The following is a 14,557-nucleotide window of genomic DNA, read 5'->3' as shown; positions in this document are numbered from 1 at the left end:
CAGAGCACAAACATGTTGAACCTGTGATCTGATTGATTTATGTGTCGTCACATTTATTTCTGGTTTAGTTGTGTTCACTTGAAGACTTAAAAGGAATTTACTCAAGCACTGAAGCCGATTGGAGGAAATGGAGTAGTGTCTCAGAATTACACAAAATTATACACAAGTGTTAATGATCAAAAAACCCATAATAAATGAGACAAGTAGCAATAAATATTGTACCCAATAATTGTCCTTGAGTAAAAGTAATACTTCTTGGCCATATTTTTACTGAAGTAAAAGCATAATAAACTGTTTGGTAAAAAGTCTACACAAGAGCTGTGTCATTTAATATTTAAAAATAACCTCATCAAACATCATATTTTTATAAAAAAAATATAAAGTGAAGTAAAAAATTTTGGTAATTTCATGTCAAAAATCACAATAATTCATAAGTAAGAAAAATTAAGAACAGCAACCAAAATAAATTTTTTCCAAATTAGTTTCTTTCAATATAAAACTTATGAGCTTTAACAAAAACTGCAGGTGTGTGTTTGTGTCTGGTGAATTATTTTGGTTAAAATATGTTTGGTCTTAATTCAGTGGGTAGAAAATCTAGAAATTGTACTAATATTTTCAAAAAGTTATTCAAGCAAATGTAATTGAGTTAATGTAACTAATTACTACCCAACTCTGCAGAGGGGTATCAACATGTACCACAAATTTGAACACTTTTATGCCCCATACTGATAAATAGTCCAAATTACCTCTACTTTGAAACTTGATCAAACCAGCAGACTCAGTGAAAGTGTTGTACGAAAGAAAGCGGATTTTATTTGTATTTCTTTCTTTGTTACAATGCAGTCAGATCAGAGTCACAACAGGAGCGAAACAGCAGTGACATGGAGGACAAGTCAAAAACAAAAGATTTATTTCTCTTTTTCCTTTGGATTGTCCATTTTCTTCCCCAACTCACCACCTTTCAGCATTTCTTTCTCTAGTTTAATGCTTTCCTCTTTTTTCTGATTGCAGCTCCTCTTTTTGGTAAAAGAGCGGGGTAGGCTATCTATTGTAGTGCGGTACCTCCACTCTTTTACTCTCCTACAGATAAATCAAAGGAAGCCATTAAGCACTCTGTGAAGTTGAGACCAACAGACCCGACCGGGTCAGACTGCTAGCTTGTTTCAAGCTAGTTGCTGTGCAAACGCCAAGGCCTAACCCTAGCCCTAACCCTAACTCTAGCCCTAACCCTAACTCTAACCCTAACCAAGAGACATTTTGACCAACTGGTGGGCAGAGAACCCAAAAAATGTTCTTGAGAGCAGCATTACTTCAACATATTTTTACTCAAGTAAAAAATTACTCAAGATCCACACGTGGACTTAAATCATGTTAAACTTGAGATACCTTAAGAATATTTTTTAGTAAAAATTTTACTCCAGTTCTGAGTAACTGATCAAAATTACACCATGAGACGGATTAAAATTTTGAGTAGGAAAATGACAATAAGCTATATCAGTGACAAAAAATAACCAAAATCGGCAAAATAAAATTCCAAATCAATTCCTTTCAATAAAAAAATGTATGAAACTTTAACAAAAACTGCAAGGGCAGTGTCTGGTGAATTATTGGTTAAAGCGTGTTTGTTTTTCACTCAGTGAGTAGAAAATCCAGACGTCTTACTCAAGTAGAAGTAGCGATACTTCATAATTAAATTACTAAAATAAAAGGAAAAAGTACAGTAAAAATAAATTTTGTCAAGAAAGTTACTACACTAAATGTAGTAATATGCTAACCGTACATTTGCACTGTTGGCCCTAAAACACAGAACAGAGTGAATGATGGAGGGAGGAGAAAGAGGTAAGGACAGAGATAGAGAGAGTTTCAGTGTCATAAGATTATTTTTATTGAAAATAATCCGATGTTGCTCACAAACCGCACCCGTCCACAGCGTCTTGGGCAAAGTAGAGAAGTCTTTTGGCGAGCGGAAATGTTGGACGAGAGAGTTTGTGAAAGTGAAGTTGCTGCGTTGGAGGAAACGGAGCGAGTGTATGTCGGCAGAGTGTTGGTAGAGGTAGAGAGCTGAAGAGAAGAAGAGATCTACTCCTCCTTGTCCTCTCCGTGTGTGATGACGTAGCAGATGTTCTTGTAGTCCACATTGCCGGCCACATCGGGTGGGAAGGCAGCCCACAGATTGGTCATCTAATAACGGGGAGAGGAGGTCACAGAGGTCAGTCTGAGTCGGTCAAAAATGGTTTCATTACTTGGTGCACTTATACTTCACCGCAAAATCTTACTGATCATTTCTGTCCAGTTTCTAGTGCAAATATCTTAGAACACTGGAATTAAGACAAACTTAAACGTAACTTTTCGGCAAAATATAGGAGCTTATTTTAAGCCAATAATCCCTTAATATTGATGAAATCTTAGTTTCACTGGTATTTTCCACAATCGACTGCCGCTTTGCTGTAACCTAGCAACGTCTGCCAACACCAGGCCGTAACCTAGCAACACTTGCCAAGTCCGGTCCGTTACCTAGCAACCAGGTTCCAGTTCCAGGCAGATTATTTCACTTATTAAATGGAAAATTTTACTGTTAGCTCGTGGCTTTTCACTCAACATAATTTTGCCCAAAAGTGTTAAAAAACAAAACCATTTTGGAAACATAAAGATGATGAAATAAACAGGATTCTTTCATTTCTGCTTAGATTCTCAACAGCCATTCTCAATGGTGAAATAAATACCTATTATGCATTCATTCAGGTCTTTTTGTCACTGGAAACTAAACTACATGCTTTTTCTCCAGTTTTCATGAGTTTAGAACATTTTACTCCAAAAATTGTTTTCATTTTCATGTAAAAATCCAATATTCTCAATTATAGAAACATGATTTGAGTCACTTTCTTTTGAAATGCTTGCTATATAAAGCTGAGATATAATAACTCTAAAAAAAGATTTCAGTTGGTTTCTCAGTAAAAGTCTCAGGACTGACATATTTTCAATTTATTATGAAAGTTTGGTAGATTTAGGACAAATACTTCGTGTTGTACCTAACATTTTTTATTGAACGAAAACCACATGAGTGACAATTTCATCCTGATTTAAAATAAAAAGTTCAAAATATGAATTTTTATCATTGCTGAATTAGTTAGGCCCACAAAACAATGTGTGAAAGGGCTTCAAAGTTTTGCAGCTGACGGCTAAGAAAGTCTGTGAAAGTTGCTCACCTCCTCACTGGTGAATCTGTCACACTGGGTGGTCAGGAGCTCCTGAAGACTGGAAACGGAAACAAATACACTGTATTGGGGAAAAACAACTCTGAGATGTTCTAAAAATTTTACAGAAATATTCTTACAATTCCTTCTTGATGCTGCCGGTGCCTTCGGGGTCCAGGACCTTGAAAGCGCTCACGATGACGTCCTCAGGATCAGCACCTAACAGCAACGCAAACCCAGATCGTCCAATAATCTAAGATTGAGTCAGTGCATGCACTGACTCAATATTATTGAGTCAGTGCATGCACTGATTCAACGCTGAGTCAACACAAACATGCAGATCAAAATTCAGTATTTATGTCTATTTCGACAGATGTTTTGCCATCTGGGCGAACAGTCTGTGTTGGTCAGCACACCCTTCAGCTTCTCGCCGAACATGGTGAGGAAGACGGTGAAGTTGATGGGGCCGCTGGCCTCCTTCACCATGGCCTCCAGCTCGTCGCTCTTCACGTTCAGCTGGCCCATGGTGGCCAACACGTCCCTGAGGTCGTCCTTGCTGATGATGCCATCTCTGTTCTGGTCGATGATTGTGAAAGCCTGCAGGAAACATGAGTGGAAAAGCTCAAAAGTAAAATAATATGTGGCTGCGTATAGGCCGCTCGCTAACAATTAATCGCATATTAAATTTAATCGAGCTCAACAATAATTTCTGTTTTCATTATTTACCTTCTTCTACCAAAAACTGTGTGACTAAAGTTTGGTGCTTTTTTCACAACTGGCCTTTTATTTTTAAGAATGATTTTGCTTGCAGAAACTTCATAAATTTTTTTATTTGTTGTTTTGTTTCTTTACTTTGATATTTAAAATGCCTTAAAGTTCCAGTGTTAACTGAACTCAAAAACAGAAAATCTCACCAGGTATTTTTGTCTCATTTCTAGTGGAAATGTTTTAGTTCACTTGAAAAAATAAGAATACATTTTTCAGCAAGACATATGAGCTTATTTTAAGTTGATAATTTCTTAATACTGATGAAAAAGTTCTAGTTCCACTGGTAGATTATTTCACTTTTAACATGGGAAAAATGTCTTGTTATAAGTGAAATAATCTGCCAGTGGAGCTAGAACTATTTTATCAATATTAAAGAATTATTGACGTAAAACAAGTTCCTAAATCTTCATAAGTTACTTTTAAATTATTTGTCTTATTTCAAGTATGCTAAGATTCTTTCACTAGTTTCCATTACCACTGAATTACTTGAAAACTTGTGGGACAATTAACCGTCCAGCAAAGCTTTGTTACGGTGACTGGCCTAGCTGTGTCTTTAAGTATGCGTGGGATTAAAAGGTCAAGATATAAGACACTAAAACTGTAAAACGAAGATTCTCACATTTCTCACAACTCCTTGTCTTAAGACTTGTTAATAGTGATTGTAAGTGGGAGCTAGTCTGCCAAGACAAACGTGTAAATGTGGAGCCGTTAGCCGCTTCCCTTGTCACATAGCGGGGCGTTTCACCCCCCTTGAAACCAAAGATGGCATTGGGAACCTTTCAGGACTTGGCAGCTGGTCGTCCACTTGTCTCTCGAAGGTGTTAAAAAGGCTCTGGAATGCAAGACAAGCCCCCTTGCGACATTTAAGGACAAGGTATTGATTACAGCTGTCATCCTTTTGCCTTGTGACCGAATCTTCTGACCATGCCACCAATGTTCTTCCACCTTTGGAGGTGCCAGCTAAGCTACTGTTGGCCTCGCATTCTCCAATCCCATAGATGCTTATGGAGACATTTCTGTCGAAGATCAAGGCTGTGACCCTCTGATGCTATAAAAACTAGACTCAAGGGGCGAAACAACCTTGGTAATCCCTGAATGTTGGTTCAACTTGTATGTTTTCATACTCCCCCCCACCCCGTTCTTTCCAGCTTTGATTAATTGGACTTTCCACCAGCTGTTGGGCTGCATTCCAGTGGAGTCATGGAGCACAGTGTCTCTAAGGAGAATTACGGAGCTAACACAGAGGAGAGGAGGCATCACCTGACTCAGAAAAGCTCACGTTTACCGTCCTGTCCTGCTGAGAAGGACAACATTGGCTTTCAGAAGCACTCCTGTATTACTAAACAAGACCAAATCATAGAAAAATGATTTGGCCTTGTTTAGATACATTCCCCAAAATCACACCAGTAAAAATTATATGTGATGCAGAGATTAAAAAAGTTACCTCCTTGTACTCCTGGATCTGGCTCTGCTCAAACATGGAGAACACGTTGGAGGATCCACCCTCACCCTGCTGCTGCTGCCTCCTCTTGGCCTTCTTGGGTGCCTGAGAGATGGAGAAAAACAGGTAAAACACACACAAAAGGTTTCTACACCCTTAAACATACAGAAAATAATCAACACATAGGACAAGAAAACTTGATGTTAACCCTGGATCTAAAAGTTTCTCAAACGGTTGATTTCGAGCAAAGAAAAGACCTTTATTTCTGCCACTTTGTTGTTAATAACTTGATTATCCAATTTAAAGTGGAAGTTTAATCTTGAGATAAACCAGTTTATCCTTCTTCTTCATAATTAAGGGTTCAAATCCAAAGTTTTGAGGCTTGATTTTGGGTGACTCCAAACTGTGATGCAAACCGTAGCTCCAAGAAACAACACTCACCATCTCTAAAGTCTGTTGGGTTGTGGTTGGTCAAGAAGAGAAGTCCGTACACCAAACCGATGAGACTGACATGTATGCATCGGCCCCTTGGGGTCTTATATATTAACTTGACGGGGGCTAACTTTAGCTACATCATCAGGTTTGGCAGGGAAGCAGAGCTGAGGAAAGAGTAAGAGAAACAGGGGAGGAGTGAGGAGGCGGCTGGGTGGATCGGCTTACAGGCGGCTCCAAAATAGGCCAGAGAAGTCTTGGAATGAGGTGAATTCAATGCCAACAGACAGGGCTGACTTTGATGCTGTCAGCGGACAAATAAGGCCAAACGGATGCAGAGGAACGACTGGTTCATCTCTGTGCTTGTTGGTGGCAGTGAGAGAAGACGACAGACGTCCAGCGGCTTTATTCGAATGACCCCCAAACAGATGGGGGTCAACTGAAACTCTGCTTTCTATTAATTTATCCTCCAGTGACGTGCGGTTGGTGTAAACATATTTCCAAGTCAACACATGGATAAGTGATAGGCCTGGCCCTCAACGACCCATCAGCGGTCGCAGTTAGGGTGCATAAACAGTAATGAAACCTGAAAACGGTTGACGAGAGGATGCTGGTCCGGCTCCAGCGATGACACATGAGCACCAGGCCTCACATGAGAAACAAAGCGACTGAAGGAGACGCAGCAAAACACTTTGCAAATAGAAATAATGAGTGATAAATAGGAGGAAAAGCTGCAATTTAAGTTAATGTAAAAATCCTCCAGAGTCCAGCTGTTCACCGCAAAATCTCTTTAGGTCGAGTTGAAAATATCTTAATACACTTAAAGTAAGAAAACTGACTTTTAAGTAACTTTTCAGCAGGAGATAGGAGCTTGTATTAGGATGATCTGCATTTTAAGAATAAGTTTTTCCCTTAAGTAAAATGTCTTCCAGTGTTAAATGCACTGCAAAAACACAAACTCTTTTTACCAATCACTTTTATTCAGTTTCTGGAGCAAATATTTCACTACACTTAAAATAACTAACTTGTAAATAACTTTTCACCAAGATGTAGGAGCTCGTTTTATGTCGATAATAATAATTTCTTAATAATGATGGAGAAAGTGCTAGTTTTTACCAGCAGGTTATTTCACAATGAACTGGCACGTTGCCGTTACCTAGCAACACCAGCCAAGCCCAGTCCGTTACCTAGCAACACCAGCCAAGCCCAGTCCGTTACCTAGCAACCCAGTACTGTTCCATCAGCAGATTTTTTTCACTTAAAAAAAAACATTTTTACCATATTTTAAGTGAAATAATAAACCAGATGAACTTTTTCTCAATACTAAGAAATTGTTGATTTAAAACAAACTTGTATTTTGCTTAAAAGTTACTTATAAATTAGTTTTATGTTATTTTACGTGTACCAATCTACTTGGCGCCCTTGATGAATTACTTGGTAAGGTTTTGCAAAAAAATAAAGATTATTAATTAGTTTGGTGGTTTTCTGATCTGGGATGCACTAATTTTGGTTCCTCCGATGGTTTTAGGACAGGAGGAGCGTAACCCACCCATCTAATGCCTTATATGAGCTCCACCGCCTCCCATCAATCAGGCCTCCATACAACCAAGCCATGTATTTGGAGCTGAGATGGCGCCTCTCCTCTCCTGCAGTTTGAATGTTTTTCACATGACATATGTGTGACCCTGGTCTCTTCATAAGACAGGGCTTTATTTAAAATCTTTTTTTTATTTTTTATCCTCCTCCAGATATTGTCTTGAAGGTGAAAGGAGAGGCAGGGGCAGCAGGCAAACACCATAAAAACAAGACAGCTGTACAGACTGAAATAGCAGCGCTGCCCCCCCATCAGCACCACCACCATTCTCTTCTGCAGCCATTTTGACACTCTTCACTGATTAGCTTGCTTTTTTTAAAACCCACTCGTATTTAGCATCATTTGTAATGTTGAACATTTATTGAAATATTTGGTGAAGAGTTGCCGGATCTAATCTAAAATGTAAACAAAGCTAATCTATGACTTTTAGGAAACATTTTTAGAGCGTCTAAAAGTAGAATGGTTGTTATTAATTCAGTTAAATTGAGTTGGAATATCAATTTTTTTCTACCATCATGGTAATGTAGTCATGTTCAGTTCACAATACAAGCTGGTTGAATTAGTTTCGTTATAAAGAAAACAGTTGAACTTACTTAGCATGTTGTATGCAGAGGCGTCGCCAGGAATCTTGGGCCCCCCAAGCAGCTGCTGTTACAATTTCTTGAGTCTCTGACTCATCAAAAGCATCACAATTATAAAGGCTTGCAACAGAATTGCTTTCTTTGGTCCAATTCTGATACTAGCGCAATATTTACTGCTTATGAATTTTACAATCTGCATACAGTTTGCAAGTAGGTTGGTGAAATTTATTTAATTAGTTTTATTTTACTAAATATCTCTCCCCACCAGCAACAGTCAGAGGCAACATGCAAAAGATACATGAAGCAATCCAGTCTTCTCAAAAAGTGCTATGTAGTTGCATTTTATTCAAGATGCAGGAAATAACTAATAAAAAAAAAAATGTTTTCTCCATATTTGTTAAATGTCACCATGTTGTGACAGTTTGTTATGAGACAGATAATATGTGCAAATAATTATCACAATTAGACTCATCCCTGAATTACTGCTGGCTAAAGTTATGCAACATTCCCGGCAAAACAACCAATCAGAACCAGGAGGCGGGTCTTAGTGCTGTCAATCATCCTCATTCACTCAATGCTAAGTGTGCTAATGGTGGAGAAGCAGTTATTCTTGAATCAGAACTCTAATTTATAAATTACAGCGTCAGAATGTAACAGGAATAACTTCACACTAATGATCAACAAAGTAAAAAGATTATAGATAATTTATTAAACAATGTAAGGAAGAAAAACATAAAAACAGAACAAAGCAAATACAATAAACAATACTTTACCCATTTCTAATGAAATAAAAGGTGAGAAATGTTTCAAACATTATTTAACTCGATGATTAAAAACCGAGAACTTAAACTTTCTTTAACCAAGATCTATCAGGCTTTCCTCCAGAGCTGGTTCATCGCCGCCTCTCCTCCTGGACCAGTCAGCAATCAGTTTCTTCACCTCCTTTCCAAAGTCTTCATGCATTTTACTGAAATCTTCTTCTGGACCGAAAGACAAACCCGAATACTCCGACATCGGCAGGGCCAGTGTGCTGACAGGCGGCAGGTTCGAGTTCTTCTTAGGCCACAGTTTGGGCGATTTCTTAGAAACCGCTCTGGCCACCGAAATGTTTGAAGGTTGAAGCATTAGGTTGGAGACTCCTGCTTCCACAAAGTTTGGTGCTGACAAGTGGAAGTTTGGCATCGTGAAAGGCCGGTGGAGTTGGCTGGGATGCGTCTGCAACGCATCTACGAAAGAGGAGAAGGAAAAGAAGATGGAGTGAAATATGACAGAAATACAACGGAGCTCCAAAGAGTCAGATGGTTAAAACCACAACAACAATAACAACAATGGCAAAGGCAGAATCGGCCCAAGGCATTGTAGGGTTCCCTCACCACCAGGGGGCCCCCAAGAGCATCAAGGCAGCATATATAAATATAAATACAGATCAAATTATCAATCTTAGATATTTTATTTATCAGGCTAATACCGATATGTAAAATAAAGAAAAAGACTAATATCAACTAATACCAATGTTATTGTGAATCCCTAATTCAGAGTTTATTGATCTCTCAAATTATTTATCGTTCTATTACTGGAAAATGTTCTCAAAACCACAATATTATCGCAAAAACGTTTAGGAAATTTATTGACCCGCAAAATTTATGAAAGAGTTCATAATTAATTTTATTTGTTACTTCTTTTTTATTCATGGATATTTAAAATGTCTTCCAGGTCCAGTGTTAAATGCTCATTGGAAAATTTGGGCAGATATCAATACTTCTGCAATGGCTGATAACCAATATCAACTGATATTATTTGTATTTATCTGCACTTTAAGATGGAAGTAAATATTGGATATTAATATTGGCCCAAGTTTATTCATCGGGCCGATACAAAGGCTAATATTGGCCGATACATCGATTATCACTAATTTAAAGTTTATTGATCTTTGAAAATGTTTCTTACATGATCACTTTAGTACTTGAAAGTGGTCTAGAACAACAGTATTATTGTTTTTTGCAATAACTTTTGGGGCAATTTATCATCCAGCAGCATTTATCAGGACTAGTCAGAAGAATCTATGACTAAATGAATCAGTACTATAGTCTGTACCACGGTGAGCCTGGTGCCAGACGTAGAGGCTGTAATCAGTGACTCAGAGCCAGAACAAAGGTCGCCCTCTCTCCCTTGTGTCTCACCTCTGTACTGCTTCTCCATGTCCGTCACCAGCAGGGCCAGGTAGCTGTGGCTGGCCGACAGCAGGGCCTTGATCCAGCTCTCCTGGGTCACCTGGTCCTCCGCCGAAAACTTGTAGGTCCGGAGTCCCGGCTCGCTCCACACCAGGGAGAAGGCGAACTGCTCCTCGGACTCGCACAGCTGGACGGTGCAGCCCTCCAGAACAATGACTCCAATCACGTCCCGGTCCCCCGGCCGGTCCTTGTAGAAGAGGAGGTTTCCCTTCAGCACAAACCAGCGCTTCTGATACGAAGTCTTTATCTCACCCTGTGACACACGATGCGTTTTACTGAGTAGATTACACAACTGCTATGAGGCAATCTGTAGTCTGCAAAGAGGATACGTTGCACATGTTTTCTTAACTTTTATTGCAAAACATTGTGTGGAATGGGGATAAAATCAGGTGACAAAACATTGACTTTATATCAGGGTTATAATAGTTTTAGTTGGTATTTCTGGTTCCAACATTAACTGAATTTAATCCAATTTCAACTCTGAGTTTAAAATCTAACTACTCAAATGTGAAGGTTTCAGTGATCTGTGGTGTTCCCCAAGGCTTCCTATTTGGTCCGTTGTTATTTTGGTTTACCTCCCATTATTCAATCCAGGGCTTAATTTCTGTTTCCGACCCAACTCTCGATTCACTTCGAAAAATCAGTTTGGTCCCATTCAAATATGAAATATTGAAATTAATCAAACTTGTGTGGCCATCCTCAAATCTAAAAAACGCACCATTTACCATTGTAAACAAGACTAGACAAAGCTTTACTGAAGCGTTCATTAGCCAAACGGAACAGTTGTTCGACCAAACTTATATATTTCCTGTTTTGGATAAACTGAACTGGCTTCTTGTGAATGTTAAAAACTGAAGTTATTATCTATAGATCAAAACAGGAACGATGTGGAGTCAGCACACAGTCAATGAAGCTACAAACTACTGAAGAGGCCTCAAATCTGGGTGTAGTGATGGACCTGGACATTCAGAGCCACATAAAGATGGTTACAAAGTCAGTCTTCCATCGGCTGAAGGACAGTTCCAGGATTAAACTACGAATGTTCCAACAAAATCTCATCCATGCATTTGTCTTTATTTGAAATGATGACAGTGCCTTCAGAGGTCTAGTTCAAGTCTGCTCTGCATCCCCAGAATCAAAACCAAACACGGAAAAGCAGCATTCAGTTTATATGCTCCGCTAATCTGGAACAAACTTCCAGAAAACTGCAACTGCTCCTGTTTGTACCAATTGTTTATTAATAAAATTAATACAATGGGTCACCATTTGGCTAATTCTGGGGCTTTTACGGATTGTCCATGCCAAATAAATTTGGAAATTTCAAATTCCAGAAATGCTTTAGCATGGCGTCCTTTCAACTTAAGGGAATAAAAGCTAAATATTTGCTAAGAGTTGCTTTAAATTAACTGGAACATTAAGTCCATACTTCATTCCAGTATTTTGTGATGATTTTTGATCAACTTAATGATGGAATTGGAGAAAATATATTGCTTGCTGCTTTCTTGTGGTTTTGTATTCACATCATAGTAGCCAATTGTGTTATGTTAAGTACATTCATTTCTTTTGATTGTTGAAATGTATTGTAGAAATAATCTTTACTTATGGATTTTTTTTCATTAATGTTCCCATTTTTAGCCATGAAACATTTGACTCCTGCAGGATTATCACATGTTCTGACTGAACTATCAGCTTTCCTCCTTTTCATTCCTAAAATCCAAACTTATGAGTCATTTCTTACGTAAAACAGAGAACTGGAGGTTGAATTCAGCTTGAGGCCTGAAGGCGATAGAACAATGTGTCTTCAGAGACGCATATATTTCGGTTTTGAAAAACGCAGTTTAATCCATTTAGCCTAGAAAATGCTTAGATTATACTATAGCATCAGTGTTGGTTTGGTTTTAGGTCTTCATGTTTAAAACTACAGTCGATCCAAAATACTCTGACTTTTACAGTAACTAATAATTTTTACATCACTGCTAGAGACGAGTTGCGCCTAGTTACTGTTAGTTTAACGACTCTGCAAATTTCCTTGTTGCCAATGTAAATAATAGAGCCTGAAAAGTTTGACTACAAGATTGAACCTATCTGTTGCCAGCTTTATTATTTGGAATAAAAATGTGAAGATAAAAAAATCCAGTTTCCTGAATAAAAATATATATCAGTTATTAAAATGTAAATACGTTAGAGGAGTGGAACTATTAAACGTAATATTTTCATAGAAAGTTACATAAATAAGATTTTCTAACAATGTTCTGTAATCTGCAATAGAAAACATCCTCTAATAAATGAATTTGTGAAGTGAATACATTTACATTTTCATGTCTTTATAAAGGTATAGTTAAAAAAAAAAGAGACAAAAGGGAGAATGCATAAATTTCATAATGTTTTTGTTCTGGGTTAATGTTTAATTGGGAATGCAACAAAAAGTGTTTTATTTCTATATTTTTGAAGTTGGTTCCAACTTCAAGCTTGACCGGTCAAATAAATCCACCTGTTAATATTTATCAATAATTTATAGGTCACAGGAAAACATTGGTCAAAATGGGATTTGAAGACACTGGCTGCTTTTCTGTTAAGCAGAGAATCAAAATGACAAAAATAAATCGTCTTAGTGGAAAAATCCAAATTAGCAAATATAAAAAATTATTATTTTTTAATTAAAAAAAAGGTTTTTGCGTTAGGATAAGGTGGTTTTTCAGCCATATAAACACTTTATTTTACGAGTCACGTGATAAATTACTACAGCCGAAAATGACGAAGAGCAGGATGGTGGTTTCTAGCTTCACAGCTCTCAGTTTATAAAAAGTTGTGTTGAATTCATATTGATTAAAGTTTCTCCAAAAATATTTATGGCTGCATCTCATTATTACAGCTGCTGCCATTATTTTTTATTCATGTGTAATTTTAAGTTTATTTAACAAACACCACAAGTAAGAGATAAGTTTTCTCGGCATTAGAAATATTTTGCATATTGGTAATGCAGCCGCAGCTATTTTCATGTTTTGCAACGTGTCACATCTCTAAACCGTGAAAACATATACAACGTATTTTATTTTGAAAAACTTCAAGCGTTGGTGTTTACCTTTTTGGACAGGTATCCCTCTTTGTCCACAGGTGAGTTGCAAGATTCAAAGTAGTTGACAACCTTTTCATCAATCTTCATTTCAACATTGCAGGGTGTTCAGAACATAAACCTGCAGCACACAAACACAGTTTCAGCCACTTCCGGGTCTAACTGATCCGAGAACGAATGACTGTTACGAACTGTGACTCAGTTCAAAAGAACTGGATTTTTTTTTCTTGTTTCACACCAGAGTTCATCCATCTTACTGTCTTTATCATTATTTTCAGAGGAGGACTGTTTGTTTTCTATAATAATAAATATTTTTAATTTATTGGCGGCGCTCATGTCGCCGCTTTTACCTGCCCAGCTGTTTTATTTAAAGCGACAGCGTCCACTACAAAACTAAAACTGACTCAGAGACGAAACTTTTGAAGAAACTGGGAAGCGAGAAAACGTTTCCATCAGCATGAGTATCGGTTACTCACCTTTCCGTAAAGCGTGTTGCAGTTTCCTCCCTTGAGTGTGTGAGGGTGTGTGTGTGTGTGTGTGTGTGTGTATGTGTGTGTGTAAAGCAGCTGCTTCCTGGTCCGGCTCCACGTCAACTCACTTCAGCAAATAAAGCTTTCAACACAGAAAAATATACGTGCAAATAATATAATCTTACCAGTTTAAGGTAACACTTTCCTTTTTATTCTAATAATTTTACTCATTTTCAATGCATGTTTTTCCAGCATTGGAAATAAATGTCATGTTGGTGTGACGGAGTTGCGCAATCTTGCGGCTTGTGTTGCAGAGACGCTGCCCCAAAAGCTCCTTTCGAAACCTTCAAAATAAAGTGTTGCAAACTGACTTTCATACAACCCCAGGTAAAATAAATCAGTAGTATATCTCAAGAAATATGGAGTGCCGTTTGTAAAGTCACAAAGTAAAATAAAATAATTTAGTTTATTTAACCCAACACAAAGGAAAGAGGGTGTGTAAATATTTAGTTTGAAATTAAATGTTCAAGTCTGAACTAAATAGCTTGTAAACTAAATATTTTAACTATTTAGCTCCAAATTAAATATTTTGAAAATATTTAGATTCAAGTTAAATATTTTGCTATTTATCTCCACATTGAATGTTTATTTTGCCAAATATTTGGCTCCAAATTATTTTGCCATTTAAATATTTTCCAAACTATGCATTTAATTTTTCCAAACTTTTCTTGCTTGCCACATATTTATTTTTCAAAGTATGCATCTAATTTTCA

General features: G+C 37.6%; 2 protein-coding genes across 2 annotated transcripts; both read right to left on the bottom strand.

Annotated features, from left to right (window-relative positions):
- Window positions 1–788: 788 nt before the first annotated feature.
- mylpfb (myosin light chain, phosphorylatable, fast skeletal muscle b) lies at window positions 789–5,979 on the bottom strand. Its single transcript, XM_055058012.1, has 6 exons — window positions 5,845–5,979; window positions 5,407–5,508; window positions 3,611–3,791; window positions 3,335–3,413; window positions 3,207–3,255; window positions 789–2,181 (listed from the first exon to the last, which is right to left on the bottom strand). Exons 1-6 carry the CDS (start codon window positions 5,845–5,847, stop codon window positions 2,080–2,082), a joined length of 516 nt encoding a protein of 171 aa, XP_054913987.1. The 5' UTR covers window positions 5,848–5,979; the 3' UTR covers window positions 789–2,079.
- A 2,717-nt stretch (window positions 5,980–8,696) lies between these two features.
- On the bottom strand, window positions 8,697–13,879 carry LOC129377712 (sesquipedalian-1-like). The gene is made up of 4 exons (XM_055057835.1): window positions 13,791–13,879; window positions 13,324–13,435; window positions 10,191–10,494; window positions 8,697–9,236 (listed from the first exon to the last, which is right to left on the bottom strand). Exons 2-4 carry the CDS (start codon window positions 13,402–13,404, stop codon window positions 8,866–8,868), a joined length of 756 nt encoding a protein of 251 aa, XP_054913810.1. The 5' UTR covers window positions 13,405–13,435; window positions 13,791–13,879; the 3' UTR covers window positions 8,697–8,865.
- Window positions 13,880–14,557: the final 678 nt, after the last annotated feature.

This window comes from Poeciliopsis prolifica, unplaced genomic scaffold, assembly GCF_027474105.1.
Source record: "Poeciliopsis prolifica strain line A6 unplaced genomic scaffold, Auburn_PproV2 SCAFFOLD049, whole genome shotgun sequence".
Classification (NCBI taxonomy): Eukaryota; Metazoa; Chordata; class Actinopteri; order Cyprinodontiformes; family Poeciliidae; genus Poeciliopsis; species Poeciliopsis prolifica.
This window is presented reverse-complemented; position numbering and strand designations above follow the sequence as displayed.